A 24459-nucleotide genomic window follows, 5' to 3' on the forward strand; every position below is an offset into this window, starting at 1 on the left:
TCCACCCCCTCACTAGACCCTGTGTTCCTTCACATTTTTGGGACATTTGTGTCGTCCTTTGTGAAGGCAGAATCAAAGTATGTATTTGGTTGATCGGCAATCTCTTTGTTGCCCATTATAACTTCCCTTGCTTCTGACTGTACAGGATCTACATTTGTCTTCACTGAACCTTTTCTTTTCACAGGAGAAAAGGAGGACTGCAGATGCTGGAGATCAGAATCGAAAACTATGGCGCTGGAAAAGCATAGGTAAGGCAGCAACCAAGATCAGGAGAATCAACGTTTCGGGCAAGAGTACTTCATCAGCAATGTTGGGGGGGGGGGGGGGGGGGGGGGGAGTGGGGGGGCACAGAGATAAATCAGAGGGTGAGGTGGGGCTTGGGGGTGAGGTAGCTAGGAAGGCAATAGGTAGAAACAGATGGAGGGTAATGGTGATAGGTCGATGAGGAGGGTGGATAGGTGGGAAGGATGATGGATGGATAGGACATTTCAAGTGGACAGTGTTGAGTTGGAGGTTGGATCTGGGATGAGGTGGGGGAGAAGGGAGATGAAGAAATTGGTGAAATGAACACTGATGCCATCATCAACCTACTGCCTTCCCAGCTACCTTCCCCTCTTCCTTCCCAGCCCCATTCCATCCTCCTATTTATCTCAGCCCCCTTCCCCCACCTATATTCCTGGTAGAGGGCTCATGTCTGAAATCTCGAATCTCCTGCTCCTCGGTTGATGCCTGACCTGCTGTACTTTTCCAGCACCTTGCTTTTCAACTCTTTTTCTCTTCATAGACCTACTGAAGCTCTTGCAATCAGTTATACCTTTCCCCCAAGCTTACTTTCATACTTGTACTCTAGATTTCAGTAAAGGAGGATCAAAGAGATTGATTAAGAGGGAAAAATAAACTGCTCCCAATCCATCAATGTCCCTTCCTTGGATCTAACACTATCCCAAATTTCACTTGTTAATTACGGTTGGGCCACCTTTCTATTTTATTTTTGTTGAGACTGTGGTGCTGCAAAAGTACAGCAGGTCAGGCAGCATCCAAGGAGCAGGATAATCGATGTTTCGGGCAACACCATTTATCAGTAATGAGGCTTGTGAGCGGAGTGGGTGGAGAGATAAATGGGAGGGAGGTGGAGCTGGTGGGGGGTGGGTGGGGACTGCGATAGGTAGCTGGAAGGTGGGAGTAATGGTGATAGGTCGGAGAGGAGGGTGGAGTGGATTGGTGGGAATGAAGATGAACAGGTAAGACAAGTCATTAGGGTGGTGCCGAGTTAGAAGGTTGGAACTGGGATCAGGTGGAGGGAGCGGAAATGAGAAAACTGGTGAAGACCATATTGATGCCGTGTGGTTGGAGGGTCCAAAGGCAAAGAATGAACCATTGTTGCAGTTCATCTAACTGCTATTTAAATGCTGTTGCACAGTTCGACTGCCAATTATTCCTTTTTCAGTACACAATATCTGGTGTCGGATGGCCTTTTCTCAAATTGGTTTCTCAATGTCTTGATCCAGAAAAACATCCCATAACATTCCAGGAATTTCTCCTCTACAGTTACTGATTTGAATTGCCCAATTAAAGTCACTTAAAATTACAGCTGTACCTTTATTGCTTGCATCTATAATTTCCTGTTTAATGCCTTCCCCAACATTACCACAACAATTTAGGGGTCTACATATAAACTCTATCGTTTTCTATCCATTCGTATTTCGAAGCTGTAAACACCCAGGTTATACTTCACCTGAGCTAATATGCTCACTATGATATTAACTTCTCTTTAACCAGCAATGCTGCCCTCATTTTCATCTTTGACTGCTCTTTATAAAACGTGAGTAACTCTGCATATTCAGTTCCTATCTGTGGCCACCTTATAACCACGTCACCAAATTCCCAACTGTGTCACACCCATTTACAAGTATATGCATGGCTAATTCACCCACTACACTGTGAATGCTCTACGCATTTGAAGTAAACCCTCAGACTGCTCTTAAAATAAAATAACATTAATTGCTATAGTTGAAAAATCAAAAGAACCAAAAATCTGAAAAAAATACAGCAATTGGCGGAATATCTCAGTAGGTCTGTGGAGAGAAATCAGAGTTAACATTTTGGGTCCAGTTACCTTCTCCAGAACAGGCCAGACCTCCTTACTGTAGTCTTCTTCTTTGGACCTCTACCAATTATAAACCCGAAATAAAGACCTCTCATACCCTAAGTGACAAAAATGGGATAAACGTTTTCTTCATTCACAGGATTTCACTGGTGAGGCCAGCATTTATTGCCCATTCCAAATTGTGAAGAGTCAACCACACTGCTGTTGACCACGTAGACTAGACCAGATAAGGGTGACAGATTTCCTTCCCTGTAGGATGTTAATAAACCACAAAAAGATAGATGGAATTTTCATGACAAATCAGCCATGGTTTCATGGTCAGCCTGAGACTCTTATTTCCAGTTATCTTTTTCAAAATTTAATTCAAACTCCTCCATCTGCCATGACAGGATTTTGGGCGGCACGGTGGCATAGTGGTTAGCACTGCTGCCTCACAGCGCCAGAGACCCAGGTTCAATTCCCACCTCAGGCGACTGTGTGGAGTTTGCACTTTCTCCCAGTGTCTGCGTGGGTTTCCTCCAGGTGCTCTGGTTTCCTCCCAGAGTCCAAAAATGTGCAGGTTAGGTGAATTGGCCATGCTAAATTGCCCATAGTGTTAGGTGAAGGGGTAAATGTAGGGGAATGGGTCTTGGTGGGTTGCGCTTCGGCAGGTCGGTGTGGACTTGTTAGGCCGAAGGGCCTGTTTCCACACTGTAAGTAATCTAATCTAATCAAACCCAGATCCCCAGAACATTACCTGGGTCTCTTGATTAATATCCTGGCAATAAAACCACGAGGCCATTGCCTCCCCAATATTCACTTGATCAGCTACTTTTTCTTGCCTCATGTCACTTTTGAATCCTGATATTACCTCAAGAGCTCCACCTTTGGATTCAGTGAAGGTTTGCTCCTGCTGTTCTCACTGGAAATCGGGTTTTATTGGGATGCCCTGCTACCACCATTCACCCACAGGCTTGCTCCTCTCCCAATCCCCACCATTTGTTCTTCTAAACTCTAATGAGTACAAGCATAACTACCCTATCTTTCTTCAAAAGATAATTCCACCAGACTCAGAATTAACCCAATGAATCTTCTCTAAACTACCTTCAAACCAGAACACATATCCTCACATAAAGGGTCCAAATCTGTGCACATATTCCACCTGTCATGTGGCAAGTGCCCTGCATTGTTTTAGCCAGACCTCCATATTTTTATATTCCAATCCCTTTGAAATAAAAGCAGCAAACCTTCCATTTACCTCCCCCACTACCCGATGGGGTAGAATTTGCGTGATTTATGCACAAGTTCCCTTTCTCTCTCAAATTTCAATACCACTTGTTCTGGGCACCATGCAACAACACAAAAATCTCATCACCCACACGACTGTTTGGCAGGAATCACCAAAATGTCTCATTAAGCAATCGTCACCCATACAGAACAAGGTAGTCTGCATGATCAATGCTCTATTCACCACCCTAGCACAATGATTGCAATATGCAACATCCATAAAATACACTGAAGCAACTTAATAAGGTTCTTTTTCAATCTCACCATCCAAGACTATTATCTCTACCACCCAGAAGGCTAGGACAGCAGGTTTATGGGAACACCACTCGTTCAACTTTCCTCCAAGTCACACACCATCTTAACATTGAAATATGTTACCTTTTTTTCATAGTTGCTTGATGAAAAATTTTGGCACTTTCTGCCTAATAGTCTTGCGAGAGTACTGACATCACAAGGACTATGTTAGTTCAACTACAGGCACACTACCACGTTCGCAAAGACAACTGTGAATTAACAAAAAGACTCTTGCCTTGCCAGGGATGTCCACATCCTAGCAATGAATTTTCAATTACTCAGAATGAAAGTTGCATTTGTACTTGTGCAATATTAATTTTGCACATGAATTGCTAGATGCACCTCATGTTTGAACAATAGTCCTGGCAATTCTTCCAAGATATACACTTACTGAAGATCTTTTGATAACCAGATATCAATTTGATGCAAATTGATTTTATCATATTTATAAGATCTTAAGTGCAAACGCAACTCAATGCTGGTTAAACTAGAGGGCTGTATTTTTAATAACAATGCCAACATATTACCAAAATAAGTATGCAAGGTAAATACCAGCAATTTACTGCCCATTCACGAGTTTAGTGGTTGAAGTTAGATTTACAATTAGTGTTTTGATTCTACTTTTGTGAGGAAATATCCAAGTCATCCTTACAGGAAGACAGAATAGCAAGTTGCAGATGATAATTTAATTTGAATATTTGTTCTGCCAGTTTAATAAAAATTTGATGTAAAAATTATTAACACAAAGCATTCTTCAAAATCAACTTTTTTTACATAACTCAATTTCACATCACCTTCTTTAAAGTCAGCTGAAATTATTCACAGCAGACTGCCTCAGACTATTATTCAGCAGTCATTCGGTTGTACATGCATTTATCAGGAATTATTTACTGATGTCTATTAAATGGTTTTAAAGTAGTGTAGTACGGGCATCTGTATGACAAGCTGTCCTGAAATTTCCATCGAATTTCCACAGCATTCATCACCAATAGTTAAGAATTCAGATTTCACGGACTTTCCTCTGCCTGTTTTATTCCTAAAGCTAACTTTAATTTGTCAACCAGAAAAATCAAAATATAGTCATAATCAGTCAGTATAGTTCTGCCCTAAATTGTGACAATTAGCGGTTTGATTGAAGAACGATCAGACTGAATATGAATAATTGACAAACTGAAGTTTAATTCTATTTATATTAAGAAAATCAATCGGAGGACACTTTCCTTGAAGAAATTGTCTCTTTCACAGATGTCATGAAAAGTATGCAATTGCCAATCGTAGCAATTAGAGTGAAGCATTTGAATTGCAATTTATACATATTATAGATTCATAAGATTTCTAAAGGCTGACACATTGAAACATCGGAGGAAGGTGACCAATAGGTAACCTTTCTAAAAAAGATTGTTCAAAATTAGAGTTAGTTAAGAAGTGTCTGCACATTCTAGTTCAAATCTCCAAGTTAACTTAATCTCAAGTTGGAGTACAGTTCCAAAATGCTAATAGCTCTATGGTACCTCATTTGCAAATATGTGAGTGCCAGTCAATACAGTTTGTCTTGGTATTCTACTTCATATCCTAATGATTTAACCAGAGGTGACGGGCATGGAAACACAGCATTGCTTTAATTGTAACTTCCGTGAGAAAATAGTTATTCGACTAAAACAATTCAGTGCAATTTTAAAAACGTAATATTACAAAACAAACAATATCACAAAGAATTGGACTTAATCAAATATACAAGTCTTACCTGGAGGTCCGCTAAGGCTGGCTTTCTTAACTACAAAGGAAGGGTAAAGAGAAGGAAGAAAAAAAAAGAGAAACATTAGCTCAAAGCAAAAATTATTTTACATCGACATTACTAATGCAGTGAAAAAACAAAGTCGTTGTACAAGAAATTAATCACATTTTGAAATTGGTCTATTGACCTGGCATGTTTAAAGTGTGTTTAAGATTAGGAGAAACATTGATAGGATGCCTAAAAAGCAGCTTAGACAAAGGGTGAAGACGACTAGGGTACAGTATTAAAAGAAGGTTGAGAGGGGGTTTTCAGGAAAAGTCTGGTCACAACCTTTAAGCAGTACTTCTTGGATGAACATTTCAAGTGTCATAACAATCATAACAATCAAAAGTATGGGCCGAGCGCAGGAAGTGAGATGAGTGCAGGTTGTATTTTTGGTGATACAAACTCGATGGGCTAAAGAGTGTCTTCTATGCTGTATGATTCTATGAGCTTCTCCCAAGAAAAGCTGAACAGCTATATGGTCAGAATGAGATTATGTGAAAAGAACAAGTTGATTTGTAATTTGAACATTATCTACGTGGTCCTTTTGGCAGCCAAGCCACAATGTTGTTGTAGTCTGTCAATTGGTAAGGTTCTAGAGAGTGTTGCTGAACAAAGAGATCTTAGAGTGCAGGTTCATAGTTCCTTCAAAGTGGAATCATAGGTATATAGGGTAGTGAAAGTAGGTGTCTGGTATGCTTGCCTTTATTGGTCAGAGTATTGAGTACAGGTGTTGGGAAGTCATGTTGTAGTTGTACAGGACATTGATTTGGTCACTTTTGAAGTACTGTGTAAAATTCTGATCTCGCTCCTATGGGAAGAACGTTGTGAAACTTGAAAAGGGTTTAGAATAGATTTACAAAGATGTTGCCAGGGTTGAAGTCACCTTATTGGGAGTTTTCTATCAACCCACCAATAGCAACACAGACACCGAGCAGATTGGGAGGCAGATTTTGAAAGATGCAGAAGTAACAGGGTTATCATCATGGGTGACTTCAACTTCTCTGATATTGATTGGAACCTCTTTTGTGCAAATTGTTTGGATGGAGTAGGTTTTGTCAGGTGTGTCCAGGAAGGATTCCTGACTCAGAACGTAGATAGACCGACTAGACAGGAGGCCATATTGGATTTGATGCTTGGCAACAAACCAGATCAGGTGTCAGATCTCTCAGTGGGAGAGCATTTCAGCAATAGTGATCACAACTCCCTCACCTTTACTATGGTGGTGGAGAGGGAAGGGACCAGACATTGTGGCAAAGATTTTAATTGGGGGAGGGGTAACTGCAATGCTATTAGGCATGAACTGTGGAGCAAAAACTGGGAACACATGTTCTCAGGGAAATGCACAACAGAAATGTGAAGGTTGTTTAGGGAGCACTTGCGAGTGCTGGATAGGTTTGTCCCACTGAGGCAAGGAAAGGATGGTAGGGCATCCTTGAAGGGTTTGGGCCCTTGAAGACAGAAACAGGGGAATATATTACGGGGAACAAAGAAATGGCAGAGGAATTAAATGGGTACTTCAGATCTGTGTTCACTGGGGAAGACACAAGCAATCTCCCTGAGGTAACAGTGGCTGAAGGACCTGAACTGAAGAGAATTTATATTTGCCAGGATTTGGTGTTGGAGAGACTGTTAGGTCTGAAGGTTGATAAGTCTCCGGGGCCTGATGGTCTGCATCCCAGGGTACTGAAGGAGGTGGCTCGGGAAATCGTGGATGCGTTGGTGATTATTTTCCAGAGTTCGATAGTTTCGGGGTCGGTTCCTGAGGATTGGAGGGTGGCTAATGTTATACCACTTTTTAAGAAAGGTGGGAGAGAGAAAGCAGGAAATTATAGACCAGTTAGTCTGACCTCAGTGGTGGGAAAGATGCTGGAGTCTATTATAAAGGATGAAATTACGGCACATCTGGATAGTAGTAACAGGATAGGACAGAGTCAGCATGGATTTATGAAGGGGAAATCATGCTTGACTAATCTTCTGGAATTTTTTAAGGATGTAACTCTGAAGATGGACGAGGGAGATCCGGTAGATGTAGTGTACCTGGACTTTCAGAAAGTTTTTGATAAAGTCCCACACAGGAGGTTAGTGAGTAAAATTAGGGCGCATGGTATTGGGGGCATAGTACTAGATTGGATTGAAAATTGGTTGGCTGATGGGAAACAAAGGGTAGTGATAAACGGCTCTATTTCGGAATGGCAGGCAGTGACCAGTGGGGTACCGCAGGGATCCGTGCTGGGACCGCACCTTTTTACAATATATGTTAATGATATAGAAGATGGTATCAGCAATAACATTAGCAAATTTGCTGATGATACAAAGCTGGGTGGCAGGGTGAAATTTGATGAGGATGTTAGGAGATTACAGGGTGACCTGGACAAGTTAGGTGAGTGGGCAGATGCAGTTTAATGTGGATAAATGTATGGTTATCCACTTTGGTGGCAAGAACAGGAAGGCAGATTACGACCTCAATGGAATCAATTTAGGTAAAGGGGCAGTACAGAGAGATCTGGGTGTTCCTGTACACCAGTCAATGAAGGCAAGCATGCAGGTACAGCAGGTAGTGAAGAAGGCTCATCGCATGCTGGCCTTCTTAACAAGAGGAATTGAGTATAGAAGCAAAGAGGTTCTTCTGCAGCTGTACAAGGCCCTGGTGAGACCACACCTGGAGTACTGTGTGCAGTTCTGGTCTCCAAATTTGAGAAAAGACATTCTAGCTATTGAGGGAGTGCAGCGTAGGTTCACGAGGTCAATTCCTGGAATGGCAGGATTATCTTACACTGAAAGACTGAAGCGACTGGGCTTGTATACCCTTGTGTTTAGAAAACTGAGAGGGGATCTGATTGAGACATAGAAGATTATGAAAGGATTGGACACCCTGGCAGCAGGAAACATGTTTCCGCTGATGGGTGAGTGCCGAACCAGAGGACATAGCTTAGAAATACGGGGTAGACCATTTAGGACAGAGATGAGGAGAAACATCTTCACCCAGAGAGTGGTGGCTGTGTGGAATGCTCTGCCCCAGAGGGCAGTGGAGGCCCAGTCTCTGGATTCATTTAAGAAAGAGTTGGATAGAGCTCTCAAAGATAGTGGAATCAAGGGTTATAGAGATAAGGCAGGAACAGGATACTGATTAGGAATGATCAGCCATGATCATATTGAATGGCGGTGCAGACTCGAAGGGCTGAATGGCCTACTCCTGCACTTATTGTCTATCGGCAAAGGAACCTTGGAACATCTAGTCAAGAGGAAGAATGGAAGTTTACTTAAGGTTGAGGAAGCAAGGATCAGACAGCGCTCTACAGGGTTACAAGGTAGCCAAGAAGGAACTGAAAAATGGACATAGGAGAGGTGGAAGGGGCATGAAAAAGTCTTGGCGGGTAGAATTAAGGAACATCCCAAGGCGCTCTACACTTATATGAGGAACGAGAGGATGGCCAGATTGAGGGTAGGGCCGATCAGGGTTAGTGAAGGGAACTTGTGCCTGGAGTCTCAGGATGTAGGGGATGTTCTTAATGAATCCTTTGCTTCAGTGTTCACTACTGAGAGGGATCATGTCATTTGGGATTACAGCGTGAAACAGGCTGATACACTCAAAAAGGTTGATATAAAGAAGGAGGATGCGCTGGAAATTTTGAAAAACATGAGGACACCTAAGTCCCCTGGGCCAGACGGGATATACCCAAGGTTACTAAGGGAAGTAAGGGAAGAGATTGCTGTGCCTTTGGCGATGATCTTTGCGTCCTCACTGTCCACTGGAGTACTACCAGATGATTTGAGGTGGCAAATCTTATTTCCTTGTTCAATAAAAGGAATAAGGACAACCCTGGGAATTACATATCAGTCTTACATCTGTGGTGGGAAAATTATGGGAGAGGACTCAGAGACAGGATTTATGATTATTTGGAAAAACATAGTTTGATTAGAGTTAAGTCAGCACGGCTTTGAGGGACAGGTCATGCCTCACAAGCCTCATTGAATTATTTGAGGATGTGATAAATCACAGTGATGAAGGTAAAGAAGTAGATGCGGTGCACATAGATTTCAGCAAGGCATTTGATAAATTTCCCCATGGTTAATCATTCAAAACGTGAGGCGGCACGAGGTATAGGGAAATATAGCTATCTGAATACAGAATTGTCTGGCCCATAGAAGACAGAGGTTGGCAGTAGATAGAAATATTCAGTCTGGAGCTCGGTGATAGTGGTACTCCACAGGGATCTGTTCAGGGACCTCTGCTCTTTGTGATTTCTATAAAAAGACTTGGATGAGGAAGCGGAAGGGTAGGTTGCTAAGTTTTCCAATGACACAAAGGTTGGTGGAGTTGTGGATAGTGTGGATGGCTGTTGTGGGTTACAAAATGACACTGGCAGGATGCAGAGCTGGGCTGAGAAGTGCCAGATGGAGTTCAACCTGGAAAAGTATGAAGTGATTCATTTTGGAAGGTCAAATTTAAATGCTGATTACAGGTTAAAGGCAGGATTTGTGGCAGTTTGGAGGAACAGAGGGATCTTGGGGCCATGTCCAAAGATCCCTCAAAGTTGCTTCCCAAGTTGATAGGGATGTTAAGAAGGCGTTTGATGTGCTGGGGTTTATTAGCATAGGGATTAAGTTTAAGAACTGCATGGTTATGCTGCAGCTCCATAAAGCCCTAGTTAGATCACACTTGAACTATTGTGTTCAGTTTGGGTCGTTTCATGTAAGGAAGAATATGGACGTTTTAGAGAGGTTGCAGAGGAGATTTACAAGGACTAGATAGTATGTCTTATGAAGAAAGACTAAGGAGGCTATAGCTTTCTCATTGGAGCAAAGGAGGACGAAATGTGACTTGATAGAGATGTACAAGATGTTGAGAGGCATAGACAGAGTGAATAGCCAGAGACTTTTTCCCAGGGTGGAAACGGCTATCACAAGGGGGCATAATTTGAAAGTGATTGGAGGAAGGCTTAGGAGAGGTGTCAGAGGTCGGTTCTTGATAGAGTAGTGGGTGCGCGGAATGCACTGCCGACAGTGCTAGTAGAGTCAAATACAATAGAGACATTTAAATGACTCTTAGATAGGCGCATGAAAATAGTGCAATGAAGGGTATGTAGGTTAGTTTGATCTTAGAGTAGGTTAAAAGGTTGGCACAATATCGGGGGCTGAAGGGCCTTTACTATTCTGTTCTACGTTTGTGTTAGAGGGAGAGGCTAAACAGACTGGTGCTATTTTCCCTGACGTGGAGGGTGAGGGGTGATCTTATTGAGGCTTATAAAATCCTGAAGACCATGGGGTGGGGGAGGCTAAACCTAGACAGCATAGGTTTAAAGTGAGAGGGTAAACTTTTAAAAAGGGACCCAAGGGGCAACATTTTCAGGCAGAGGATAGTGCATGTGTGAAATAAACTGCCAGAGGAAGTGGTGAAGACTGGTACAACTACAAGTTTAAAAAGACATCTGGACGGGTACATGAAGAGGAGGTGTTTAGAGGGATGTGGGCCAAATGCTGGCAAATGGGACTAGATTAATTTAGGATATCTGGTCAGCATGGATGATTTGGACCAAAGGGTCTACTTCTGTGCTGTATATCTCTATGACTAGGAGTTAACTGAAATGGTCTTCAAGCCATATCTTCTACTGCCCTCAATTCAACATCACTTATTTAGTTCAATTTGTTAAATCACTTTTCATGTAAACTTTGTTTCAAATTACTAAATAATCTGGTATGAAAAATGACAAAACAATAAAACATCAGATGTGAATTGCATTGCCCTTCAAAGGCTTTACATGTAAAATAAGCGAGTAGAACACAGCTGATTTAGTGGTGCTAGTTAGTAAGACAAAGTGAGGACCATAGATGCTGGGGATGAGAGCCGAAAGGTTTGGTACTGGAACAGATACTGCCTGACCTGCTGTGCTCTTCCAGCGCCACACTTTGACACTGGTGGTAGTTAATAGATGATAAAGACCGCATTGTACATAATAGGTTTTGCTTGTAAATATTTACAAGACTACACAGGTGAGCACTGATGGTGGTTAGTGGTTAAAGGAAAAAATGCAAAAAAGTATTTATGGTGATTTTGGTGACTGAGGAATTGCTCAGCTGTGCGTGATAGCACTTTTAGGTGCAAAGAAAAAAAATGACCAAAAGCCATTCAAATGTGTGATAAGACTTACAGATGGAAAACAAAAAGGTCACCACCAGATGTGGTAGGGCTCCTGTGCACAGTGGTTGTGTCCATATCTCAGAACCAGGAGACCAGTGTTCAAGTTCCACCTGCTCCAGAGGTGTGTCAAAACAATGTGAACAAGTTGCTTAAAAAATCTATTTTTATTTAAAAAACAACAGATTGGGATTTTAACAGTTAAGAATTGCAAAATATATGAATGCTGGGTTCCCCCAAAACTAATCAGTTCTGTTCAAGAAATCATAAAGTAGACTATTCATTTGTGGAAGTCATTATTTCAATTTTTCATTAATAACATTTTACAAGAACTTTAATGATGTATAAATTCAATTATGCTCAAAAGATAGGCACAAGGGGATAGATCTTGCATTCCAGATGCTTATTAATACCATCAGAAGCAATACATATTGTAATAAACAAGCAGCACAAATATGAAATCAGCTCGATGCACCATATTCATTAGACAAATTTGTTTAGTTGGTCTGGTATCAGGCATCTTTCATGACACCTACAGACATACAGCATCTTATAAAGGGGAGATGTACTCTGGCTGCAGTCAACAGAAAACATAAAAAAGCACAGGGTGTAAAACTTGGAGACTGGATCCACACAATCCTCGGATGCAGTCTTGAAGATCCAGATGCAATCATTCAAAGTAGAAGATGCTCTTCTTACCCAAAGAATAATTAACCCTCCAAGCAGAAACTCTACTGCCAATCAGAAGAATTCAGAATTACCTCAGACCAAAAATTTAACTCCAAGGACATGATTGTAAAGCCTCAAATTGTCAGCAGTTTCAATGCTTCAAACAAAGCATACTAGTTGTCATGAGCAGGGCAGCCTCAAGAGCCACTGTGACTGACAGTTACAGGCACTACTAATACTCCGGTGAATGCTTGAGATGTCACTGCAACTTGGTGATCACCTCCTTTGTAAAACAAGGACAACTTACATGTTGATCCAGTGATGCTAAAGTAATGCAATGCATTCACCTGTACTTAGTACCATGAAGTTTCACTGTGGGCTTGGCCTCATATTGTGCCCTTATTCTGCATTTCCCTAATTGTGCAAAAGCCCCTGGTCCTATCTTCTTTCCCGTTAACTTCTAATTCACCTCATACCTTGGGCATACTGAAAAGATCTCTTCACCGGAGCAAAGTAAAATTTAACACTGAGCCACAGAAAGTAATTGTATGGACAGATAAATAAAAGCTTGATTGAAAACGATACATTTAAAGTAGTGTCTAAAGAGGAAAGGAAGAAATGTGATAGAAATCTAAGGAGGAAATTCCAGACCTTAGCAGCTGAAAGTACAGATACCAATGGTGGAACAATTAAAATTGGGGACATTAAAGATGCCAAACTTATCTCAGGTATTGTGGAACTGGTTAACGTTACAGAAGATTGAGACCATGGAAATATCTGAAACAGGGAATGAGGCTTAAATTTAAGACGCTGACTTCTGGTTCAGCAACAAACATGAATAAACTAAAGGGTGATGGGAGAACATTGTTTGATGCAAGTTAATACTAAAATATGCTGTCCATGAATTGTGTTTATATATTGTATTGCATGTTCATGCAGTGTATAATTTGGAAGAGTGATCAGAAAGGTGTTAAAATAAGAATTCTAAGCATACGTGAGTATTTCAGCAATAGATGAGCCAGGACAGGGACGGATCAGGCATTGTTACAGCATAGAAACAACCTCAGTGATGATGGGAATTGACAGGTGTAAACTAATCTCAGGGTCAAGTGCAAGACCAAGATTGTCAACAATCTAGTTCAACTTCAAATACAAGCAGTGGGACAGAGCCTACAGTAGGTAGTCAAAATTGTTGCAGAGACCAAAGTCTCAATGTCCCTTTGGTCTTCCCAATACTTAGTTCAAGAAACCTCTTCACTTTTCCAGTACTACATGTATGGCACACAGTTTGACAATTTAAAGGCAACATATAGATCAAGTGAGGTCATAGTAGAGTTGGTTTTGCTCACTTTCAAATTTCTGCACAAACAAATTTCTCTCAGACCTAGCAGCACGAGTGACACTTACTTGGAAAAGTGCATTCCTGGGACACTGCGCTGAGGCCTCAGAGCTGGGCAAGCTGCTACAAGAGTGATGAGGAAGAAGATGACAAAAAAAGTGCTCTAAGAAGGAACAGATACAGAATTCTCACAGAACAATTCTCCAGTCTGACCTTCCACGAAGGATCAATGTGAGAGACATCTGATTCTTAAGTACACCCTCACTGAAGTCTGGCAGATGATTAGTGGAAGGCAAGTCATCAGCCTTCAAATGCTATATTATAGTTTAATCCTAAAATGTGATTCCAAATTTGACCACTGCTTCCATACTTAAAAGACTGGGCTCCAATCCCTTTACAAAGCCTTATGTCAAAAAATACTGGACATCTCAAAACTCCTTGACACAGACTGTAATTGCTTTGCAGATTTACCAATGCAAAAAGCATTTTTTCAACATGCACTATTCCACCTTCTTCTGTATCATGTGCCAAACTGCTTATCTTAATTCTCTCCAGAAGTGAAGGTGACTTCATCCTCTAGAAATGTCGCACTGATATTATATTCCCATCCCTGCCCTGGCTACAATACACATGCTTATTATTACTGAGTGGAGATTCCATTTCTTGTTTGTCCTCCAAGAAACACAATTTTAGAATCTGAAACAGTGACCTACAGTTTCCCTCCATTGGAAATTTCTTCGTAGTCTTTTTCTGTTGTTTTTCCAGGTTTTGAATGTGGAAACTAAGTGGAAGTGGAAATCCATGGAGAGGGGAGGGAAAAATGTCTTCTTACGCTGTTTCCCTTTTATATCAGGATAGATTGTGGGATGAGGAGAAAGCAATGTGTCAACATATACCTATTTTCTGTTACGACTAAAAGCACCGGTGTAGAGTTCTTCATTTGTGTGACCTTAACCATGAGGAGTATCAGAAGGAGTTACACCCAAAAAATTGATTCTCCTGCCCCTCTGATGCTCCCTAACTTGCTGTGCTTTTCTCCTGCCACACTGACTCCACTTTCTTGTCAGTTCGACTGTTAAGTTATAGAACTGATGTTATTTTGTTTATTTTCACTATATTTTGTAATAAAACAGATATGACAAGTTTTTCTATAGACTTGCCATCTGAAAACATAGGCAAAAACAAAGGCTGCAGATGCTGGAAACCAGATTCAAGATTAAAGTGGTGCTGGAAAAGCACAGCAGTTCAGGCAGCATCAGAGGAGCAGGAAAATCGACGTTTTGGGCAAAAGCCCTTCATCAGGAATAGAGGATCTATTCCTGATGAAGGGCTTTTGCCCAAAACGTCAATTTTCCTGCTCCTCGGATGCTGCCTGAACTGCTGTGCTTTTCCAGCATTACTCTAATTTAGCATCTGAAAACATAGAAAAATAAACCAAAATTTAGAATATAAAAAGACAGAAAAAGAACTGAAGAAAAAGTGTTCAACTTTACAGCCCTTCTTGTTAAGTACTCCACCATGCGTTATTGCACTGCTGTTCCACACCACCTCGCCTCCACCGATGTCCTCGCCACTATGAGTCCTTGCCACCTACAACACCGGTACCGCATTGGCCCAAAGTTGACTCTACTGCCACAAGTCCGCTTCAGGCCCACCCCGCCTTTGCAGCAGCTACCAATCACGCCAGGTCTCATACTGAGCCCAACCCTGCTTCCATGAATCTGCGCTAGAAATAGATTCAACCAGGAACCCAAAGTGTTGGAAAAGATTATAAGAGATAGGATTTATAATTATCTAGAAAGGGATAAGTTGATTGGGTACAGTCAACACGGTTCTGTGAAGGGTAGGTCATGCCTCACAAACCTTATTGAGTTCTTTGAGAAAGTGACCAAACAGGTGGATGAGGGAAAAGCGATTGATGTGTTGTGTATGGATTTCAGTAAGGTATTTGATAAGGTTCCCATGGTAGGCTATTGCACAAAATACAAAGGCATGGAATTGAGGGTGATTTAGCGGTTTGGATCAGAAATTGGCCATCAGAAAGACGACAAAAGGTGGTGGTGGATGGGAAATATTCATCCTGGAGTTCAGCTACGAGTGGTGTACCGCAAAGATGTGTGTTAGATCCACTGTTGTTTGTCATTTTTACAAACAAACTGGATGACTGCATCGAAGGACGGGTTAGTAAATTTGTGGGTGACACTCAGGTCGGTGGAGTTGTGGACAGTGCCGAAGGACGTTGCAGGTTATAGACGGACATAGATAAGCTGCAGAGCTGGGCTGAGAGATGGCAAATGGAGTTTAATGCGGAGAAGTGTGAGGTGATTCACTTTGGGAAGGAGCAACAGGAATAAAAAAAAAAAAGAGTACTGGGCTAATGGTAAGATTCTTGGCAGTGTAGATGAGTAGAGATATCTCAGTGGCCATGTACATGGATCCCTCAAAGTTGCCACCCAGGTTGATAGGGTTGGTAAGAAGGCATATGGTGTGTTAGCTTTTATTGTTAGAGGGATTGAGTTTCGGGGCCACGAGGTCATGCTGCAGCTGTACAAAACTCTGGTGCGGCCACACTTGGAGTACTGCGTACAGTTCTAGTCACCGCATTATTAGGAAGGTGTGGAAGCTTTGGAAAGGGTTCAGAGGCCATTTACTAGGATGTTGCCTGGTATGGAGGGAAGGTGTTATGAGGAAAGGCTGAGGGACTTGAGGCTGTTTTCGTGAGAGAGAAGGTTGAGAGGTGCCTTAATTGAGAAACAAGATAATCAGAGGGTTAAATAGGGGGAACAGCGAGAGCCTCTTTCCTCAGATGGTGATGGCTAGCATAAGGGGATGTAGCTTTAATTTGAGGGGTGATAGATGTATGACAGATGTCAGAGGTAGTTTCTTTACTCAGAGTAGTAGGGGCATGGAACACCCTGCCTGCAACAGTAGTAGACTCTCCAACTTTAAATGCATTTAAACGGTTACTGGATAAACATATAGATGAAAATGGAATAGTGTAGGTTAGATGGGCTTCAGATTGTTCCACAGATCGACGCAAGATCAAGGGCTGAAGGGTTTGTACTGCGCTGTAATGTACTGTGTTCTAAAAGTAAAGTGCTGCAGATGATGGAGATCTAAAACAAAAACAAACTGCTTGAGAAACTTAGCATGCTAAGAACATAACTCATTGAAGCATTTCTCTGTAGTTATGGAATAAGCACAAATTCATCTCACGGAGTTACAACTTTCAGTTGCTGTATAACAAACAAAAAGAAACAAAACGAGGAAAAGAGGAAAATAAGTCAGCAAATTAGGTCCAAGGAGATGGCTTGGAGTCCGAGGAGGAAATGTGGAGAGGGAAGGATGAAAGTATCCATCAAACCAACAATAGATTCCATGAATGAAGGCACAGGTTCTGTTAGCCCCAAAGAAAATAAACTAGAACACAAAACTTGGATCTCTAACTATCAAGAAGCACAACTGTAAATAGCACAAACTGTAAATAATCCTGGGTCACAAAGGAACATGGATGTAGATTTTGTAAGAGGCAAGTCTTCTCAGATCCAGTACTTCGTTCCAGGAATTTCTTGGGGTAAGATTTTATTTTTAAAATCAACCCATTCAGAGGTTTTATTATGCATCTCTGGAGTCAGAGGGACTTGAATCTAGGCCTCCTAGCCCAAAGGTAGGGACACTACCACTGCCCCACAAGAGCTCTTGTCTCGATTGTCTTCGGCTGCTTCATCAATGATCTTCTCTCCATCATAAAAATCAAAAGTGGAAGCTCTGCAACATTCATATCCCCTGACACTGTAGCAGTCAACATCCATATGTAGTAAGACATCAACAACATTCAAGTTTAGGCTTCTAAGTGGCAAGTAAAATTCATGCCACACAAGTACCAAACAGTGACCATCTCCAGCAAGAGAGAATCTAATCACTTCTGTTAATATTCAGTGACAATTTTACTCTCCCTCAATTTACAACGTCCTGGGGGTTACAATTGACTAGAAACTGAACTGGACCAGCCATATAAATATTGTGGCTACAAGAGCTGGTCTGATGCATGATGTTCTGTGTCAAGTAACTCAACTATCTCCCCATTGCCTATTCACCATCTACAAGGTGCAACTCAGGGGGGTGATGGAATATTCTCCATTTGACTGGTTGAATGCAGGTCCAACAACACTCAAACAGCTTGACACCTTTCAGGCAATCAGCCTGCATCATCAATATCCTAGTGACCATACTAACATTCACTCCCAAAGATTAATAGCATTGCAACACCGCACCAAGGCTTCCTCAATAGCATCTTCCAAATACACACCCTCGAGCATTTAGTAGGACAGAGACACATGAGGAAGCACCACCTCTAAGTTCCAAACTATACACTATCTTGACTTAAAAACAGATCACCGCAGCTGAGCTGTCAAAATTATGGCATTCAAGAGGGTGTTCCAACTTGGGTGTACTGACACTCCATCTACAACCTTCTCAAGGTGAAACAATGAACAATAATTGCTTTGTCTACAAATCATTAGACGATTTAAAATAAATATATTAAGTGAAGATATGGAGTAATCATTACGCAAATTGACAGCTGCAACTTCCCAGAACAATAATTGCTTCCACATCATCAAGAGGTAACAACACTAAATAGAAAAACTGCAATCCCCAGTCGTTAGTCACAGGTTTACAATAGTGGTACAAACTGCAATCACAGACATGCAGCAATGTTGAGATTTTTGCATGAATTTTGAAACCAATTCTCTCAGTCTTTGCACATGGACAGTATAGATATTGGATTGGCTGGGGGGGGGGGTGCACGTTTGACAAGAGCTTCAGACCAACAGTAACCATTAATGAAAATTACAGCATTATACATTATTGTTCAATGCAGAACTGACTGGCAGCACTTCATTTAGTCGTAACACTAGGTCACAACACAATTTTGCAACATCCTGTTATAAATCTGAACTGAAGCAACTAATTAGCATTAAATTACCACTAATTTGTTTTCAGTACGATTCCCTAGACTGCCAGAAGTCCCATTCTTACAATTATTTTGGCACAGTGGTTAGCACTGTTGCCTCACAGCACCAGAGACCCGGGTTCAATTCCCACCTCGGGCAACTGTCTGTGTGAAGTTTGCACATTCTCCCCGATGTCTGCGTGGGTTTCCTCCGGGCGCTCCGGTTTCCTCCCACAGTCCAAAGATGTGCAGGTTAGGTGAATTGGCCATGCTAAACTGCCCGTAGTGTTCGGTGAAGGGGTAAATGCAGAGGAATGGGTCTGGATGGGTTGCTCTTCAGAGGGTCGGTGTGGACTTGTTGGACCGAAGGGCCTGTTTCCACACTAAATAATCTAATCTAAACGAAAATATTAGTGTTGATCACTCTCTGGATTCATACCACAATTCCGCATTTCAGCATTGAAACCATTTGGGCCAGTGATGCAAGATTTCTGTGGAGCTATCCAATCAGTCCCATGCTTAATGCTATTCCTACAGCCTGCAAATTTAATTATCCTCAAGTGCCCCTCCAAACTTTAAAATAACCCGCTAAGGCAACTGTTATGCTCTGTCTAAAAAGGTTCTTCCTCATGTACCTTCTGTATCTTTTACCCAAAATCTCCCACCTGTGTATCCTAGTTATTGTAACAAGCAACTAAATAAAAACTTAAAAAAAAACTGCAGACCCTGGAAGTTTGAAACAAAAACAGAAATTGCTGGAAAATCCCAGCAGGTCTGGCAGAACCTGAGAAGAAATTAGAGTTCACGTTTCTGTTCCAATGGCCGTTCTTCAGGACTCCTGAAGTTCATCAGTTCTAATTAGCCAGAACTAAATGGGAGTAGTTTTTCTTTTTCTACCTTATCCAGACCTACAATAATCTTGTACATCTGTGTGGTAACCAGAAATGTATGCAATACTTTATGAAGCTTTGTGAAGATTCAGCTTAAAATCCTGCGTTTGTCATCAATACCTTTATTCACGAAGCCCAGGATCTGATATACTTATGCTAATTATTCTCTCAACTCACCCAATGCAGTCAAAGATCTATTCATTTGGACTTCAGGTTCTTCGAAACCAGTACAGTTCTAAACGGTATACAATTAAATCAATCTTGCTTCTCCCTAACACTAAAATGTTTAACACTAAAATGTATTGCCTCATAGTTCTCTGCACTAAGTTCAATTTACTGCTCGCTAATTTGTGCCCTGTTGCAATCGATTGTTATCATTGTTGCTGTTTGTCACAATTCCAGGTTGGTTAGCACTGGCAAATTTTGAAAATTTCACTGTTCCTGTAGTTGCTATTATATTACAATTAGGGTGGCAGAAAAGCAGAGAACATGATAAACTGTGAGTGAACAGAAGTTAATGGATAGTCAGGTTGACTAGTTAGTTTCAAAATATATTTTTGAACATGACAGTGAGAGCGAGATGTAATATTACAACACAGTAAAACTCAATAAAGATTCTTCACAGAATACCGACAGAATTTGCAGAAGGCCATTTAGTTCCTTCTAGCCCATTCCATCATTCAAGAAACATCATAGTTAATCTTCATTAAATCTACCTACACATACTACTCCCATATCCCTTAGTGTCCAAAAATCTATTGATTTCTGCTTTGAATATGCTCAACCATGTTCTGGAGAAGAACATTATTGTCTCCATAAGAGATTCTAGATTCCCTTTTTAAAATCATACCAGATTGGATTGTTGTAAATATTCAAATAAACCTTGCTATAGTTTCAACTGTGTCAATTTAAATGTTCATAATTTATCTGTAAAAGACCATTTTATTTGATTTTCTCTATTTCTGATTATGTACTGAAACTAAAAAGGACTGCTTTAAAACTAAGAATTGAAGAAGGAATTGATTCACTATTAAAAATGAGTTACTGAAACTCTTTCTTTGTTTTACATTGTTGCTCAAGCAATGGGGAAGGCTGTTCGTAAATGGTTGACACCTGGGTATACATGCAGGAGGGAGGAATTTGGTCAGAAACAAAAATAGCTGATTGGATACAATTAGAGAAACCAGTCACGGCTACCAAAGGTCATCAGCCTGATAACAATTTGTGATTGGTTCCTGGATAGGCTTATCAGTGTTAACAATTTAGTGAGACAGCCTTTCGACCGCTGAAAGGCAGGTGGTCTGATGACTCTCCCGGCAGTAAAAAGAACGAATCGAAGGATGTCAGTTATTTTCTCCAATCAGTTGCTCTAAGCTTGGTATTTAACCAGTTATATATAGATTTTATGGCTGGTGCACCAATCACCCTGCATCTCCTGTACATAAGTGAAGGAACCTAGAGGAATAAAATCAAAAGAAAATAAAGCTCTACCAAGTACAAAACCTCTACACTATACTATTGCACAGAGATTTCCTTTTTTTTATTTTTGTTCCACACACAAAACCTTTTTGTGTCTGTTTATGTCTCAAAGATTTAAAGGGGTTTTAATTTTTACGAGAGCCATATATTCATAGTTCATAGCTATTTACTTGTGTATGAAGAAGGGTTATGCCCGAAACGTCGATTCTCCTGTTCCTTGGATGCTGCCTGACCTGCTGCGCTTTTCCAGCAACACATTTTCAGCTCTGATCTCCTGCATCTGCAGTCCTCACTTTCTCCTCTTTGGAATTTATTTGTTGGCTTTAAGTAGTAATTCTTGTTAAGTACAGAAATCTGGTCAGTGCTTTCTGCTAAGTTCATTCGAACAAACACATAAATTAGGGGACTTTGCATGCTTTGATTAGATCATTAACTTTTATGACTACCTCTGGAGTAGTGGGGCTTGAGAATCAGCACAGTTTCCCGAATAGGTCATAGATTTGTCTTGTTAAACACCTCTATTTTACAATAAAATCAAAGCAACAGATAGGAAATTAATTTTGTAAAAACACCGTACAACATGTATTTGCAAAATAATATCCAAGAATGAAGTGTGTAATAAAACTTCACCAGCAAGTTGTTTGAATTAAAACAGAAAAAGCCCTTTGCAAGATGATTTCCAGTCAAGCATTGTCTTTTCAAAGCTCCTGCGCAATTTTTTGGTTGCTTGGTTTCACTAAAAGCTTCCTTTGCAGACATGTTGAGGCACAAGGATTTTCTAACACAATGGGCAAAATGAATGCTTCCAATTGTGTATGTGAACAAATCAATCATTTAGTCTTGGTAAATAAACAATTTCTGCTTGGCATCTTAATCGCACTGTCTTGATGCCCAATTTGAAAACAAACATCAGTTTTAAAAGTACATCAAAAAAAAACACTCTCCTCAAATCCTCCCTGTGGAATATCCACTAATTCACTAGACACAGCGTTTAGCAATTTTCAAACAAATGAACAATATTGAAGCACAAATGCAATTTGTGCATTGTTGATTTATAGTTTGCAAGAAGTTAGAACTCTGAAGGAAAAACAGAAGATACAAAAACACAAGTGCGAATTTTCCAAATAATTTATCACAACAGCAAACAAAGAACATGATAACATAAGAAATAAGAAAAGTAAACCATATAGCCTCTCAGCATTTTCCATCATTCATGATCATATCTGATCTTCCACCCAAACTCTATTGTTGCCTACTCTCCATATCCCTTGCTTGGCTGAAAAATCTATCAATCACACTCCTAAATGTAAATAATAATGGAGCATCTACATTCTACTGGGGAAAACAACTCCAAAGACTTACAAATATCTGCATGAAGCTATTTCAAGAAGGTGACCAAACAGGTGGATGAAGGTAAAGTGGTTGATGTGGTATATGTGGACCAGTAAGGCGTTTAATAAGGTTCCACATTAGGCTATTGCACAAAACATGGAGTTTCGGGATTGAAAGTGATTTAGCAAGTTGGATCAGAAATTGGCCAGCTGAAAGAAGACAGAGGGTGGTGGTTGATAGGAAATGTTCATCCTGGAACTCCGTTACCAGCGGTGTGCCGCAAGGATCTGTTTTGGGGCCACTGCTGTTTGTCATTTTCATACATGAACTGGATGTGGGCATAGTAGGATGAGTTAGTAAATTTGCAGATGACACGAAGGTCGACAGAGTTGTGGATAGTGCTGAAGGAGTTTTGTGGGTTACAGAGGGACATAGATAAGATACAGAGCTGGGCTGAGAAGAGGCAAATGGAGTTTAATGCAGAAAAGCTGAGGTAGTTCACTTCAGAAGAAATAACAAAAATGAGGAGTACTGGGTTAATGGTTAAATCCTTGGCAGTGTAGACGAACAGGAAGATCTCAGTGTCCAGGTGCATAAATCCCTGAAAGTTGCCACCCAGATTGATAGGGAAGTTAAGAAGGCACATGGTGTGTTGGTGTTTATTGAGAGGGGATTGAGCTTTGGAGCCACGAGGTCATGCTTCAGCTGTACAAGATTTGGTAAGGCCGCACCTGGTGTATTGTGTGCAGTTCTGGTCACTGCATTATAGGAAGGGTATGGAAGCTTTGGAAAGGGTTCAGGGGAGATTTACTAGGATGTTGCCTGGTAGAGAAGGAAGGGCTTACGAGGAAAGGCTGAGGGAACGGAGACTGTTTTCGTTGGAGAGCAGAAGGTTGAGGGGTGACTTAATTGAGACACAAGATAATCTGAGGGTGAGATAGGGAGGACAGTGAGAGTCTTTTTTCTCGGATGGTGAAGATTAACACGAGGGGACATAGCTTTAAATTAAGGGGTGACAGATTTAGGACAGATATCAGGGGTAGTTTCTTCAGTCAGAGTAGTAGGTGGCGTGGAACAGCCTGCCTGCAACAGTAGTCGATTTGCCGACATTACAGGAATTTAAATGGGCATTGGACATAGATATGGATAATAATGGAGCGGTGTAGGTTAGATGGGCATCAGATTAATTTCACAGGTCGGCACAACAGAGAGGGCTGAAGGGCCTGTACTCAGCTGTAACATTCTGTGTTCCATGTTCTACATTTGTCATCTTACTCCAAAATGATCAAGTCCTCAACCTGAAACTGTGCTGTGGACGTGTTCTAGATTGTTTCTCCTGGCTGAGCAATATTAGTGTCCACCATCAGGTCCATTCAGAATCATGTGCATTTCACAAGATCATCTCTTATCCTTCTAAACTCCAGAGGATGAAGGCCAAATTTATACAGTCTTTCATCATAAGGACAACAATCACATCCTAGGATCAAATGTGGTGTGCTTGCATGTATTAGAAGCTCCATATAATACATGGGGCATTGCTCATAGCAGACAGAAAGAACATGTATACACGCTGCGCCTATTTCAACTCAAAGTAGGTGAAAGGCATTCACTAATTGATTTCTCAAGGCAATACCAGAATTGAAGTCAACCTGGCTGATATAAAATTTAAACAAACCTGGCAGTTAACAATCATCATCACGACATTCTCTAATGGCAACACTTTTACCAAACAGTCCATATGCCAACAGATCAGCACTTTCTTATACAGTTAGTTAATGTTAGTTTCCTCAAATTTGTATACTTGCAATTTGCCAAGATTAGTGCAAGACCAAAAATTTCAACAAAATGGGTCTTTTTAAAAAAAAATCAATACTCAACTTCGAAACAACCAAATGGCAATGTACAAGCTATGTGCTTTTTCAAATATTCTCTGCTTTTCTATTCTCAACATCAAATTTGTATAACTTCACACTTCCTCAAATATTCCATCTGTCATCTTGCTAACGACTCAATTAACCTGAAGAACTATTGACTAAAGTCTTTGTCCTGCTTATAGCTGAAATTCCTACCAATCATTGAAGGCAGTGCATTACTGCCAGTCACGAAGTCATAAAATATGGATTAGAACTCTGTAAAGCCTTACCACTGAACACCGCAACATTCTACTAGTTTTAGCCTGGAAAACTGAAAGGGCGCGGTTTATCCTGACTCTC

At 40.9% G+C, this 24459-nt stretch overlaps 1 protein-coding gene across 12 annotated transcripts in view; it reads right to left on the minus strand.

Annotated features, from left to right (window-relative positions):
• unc13bb (unc-13 homolog Bb (C. elegans)) overlaps positions 1–24459 on the minus strand; it is a 640614-nt gene that overhangs the window by 544523 nt on the left and 71632 nt on the right. For all 12 annotated transcript variants that reach the window (XM_087989458.1, XM_087989459.1, XM_087989467.1 and 9 more), the window contains exon 2: positions 5412–5441. In XM_087989458.1, coding sequence (XP_087845584.1) covers positions 5412–5441 — 30 coding nt within the window. The remainder of the gene's footprint in view (positions 1–5411; positions 5442–24459) is intronic.

This window comes from Chiloscyllium plagiosum, unplaced genomic scaffold (genome assembly GCF_037043375.1).
Source record: "Chiloscyllium plagiosum isolate Xiang-an unplaced genomic scaffold, Cpla_swu_hap1 HiC_scaffold_1, whole genome shotgun sequence".
NCBI lineage: Eukaryota > Metazoa > Chordata > Chondrichthyes > Orectolobiformes > Hemiscylliidae > Chiloscyllium > Chiloscyllium plagiosum.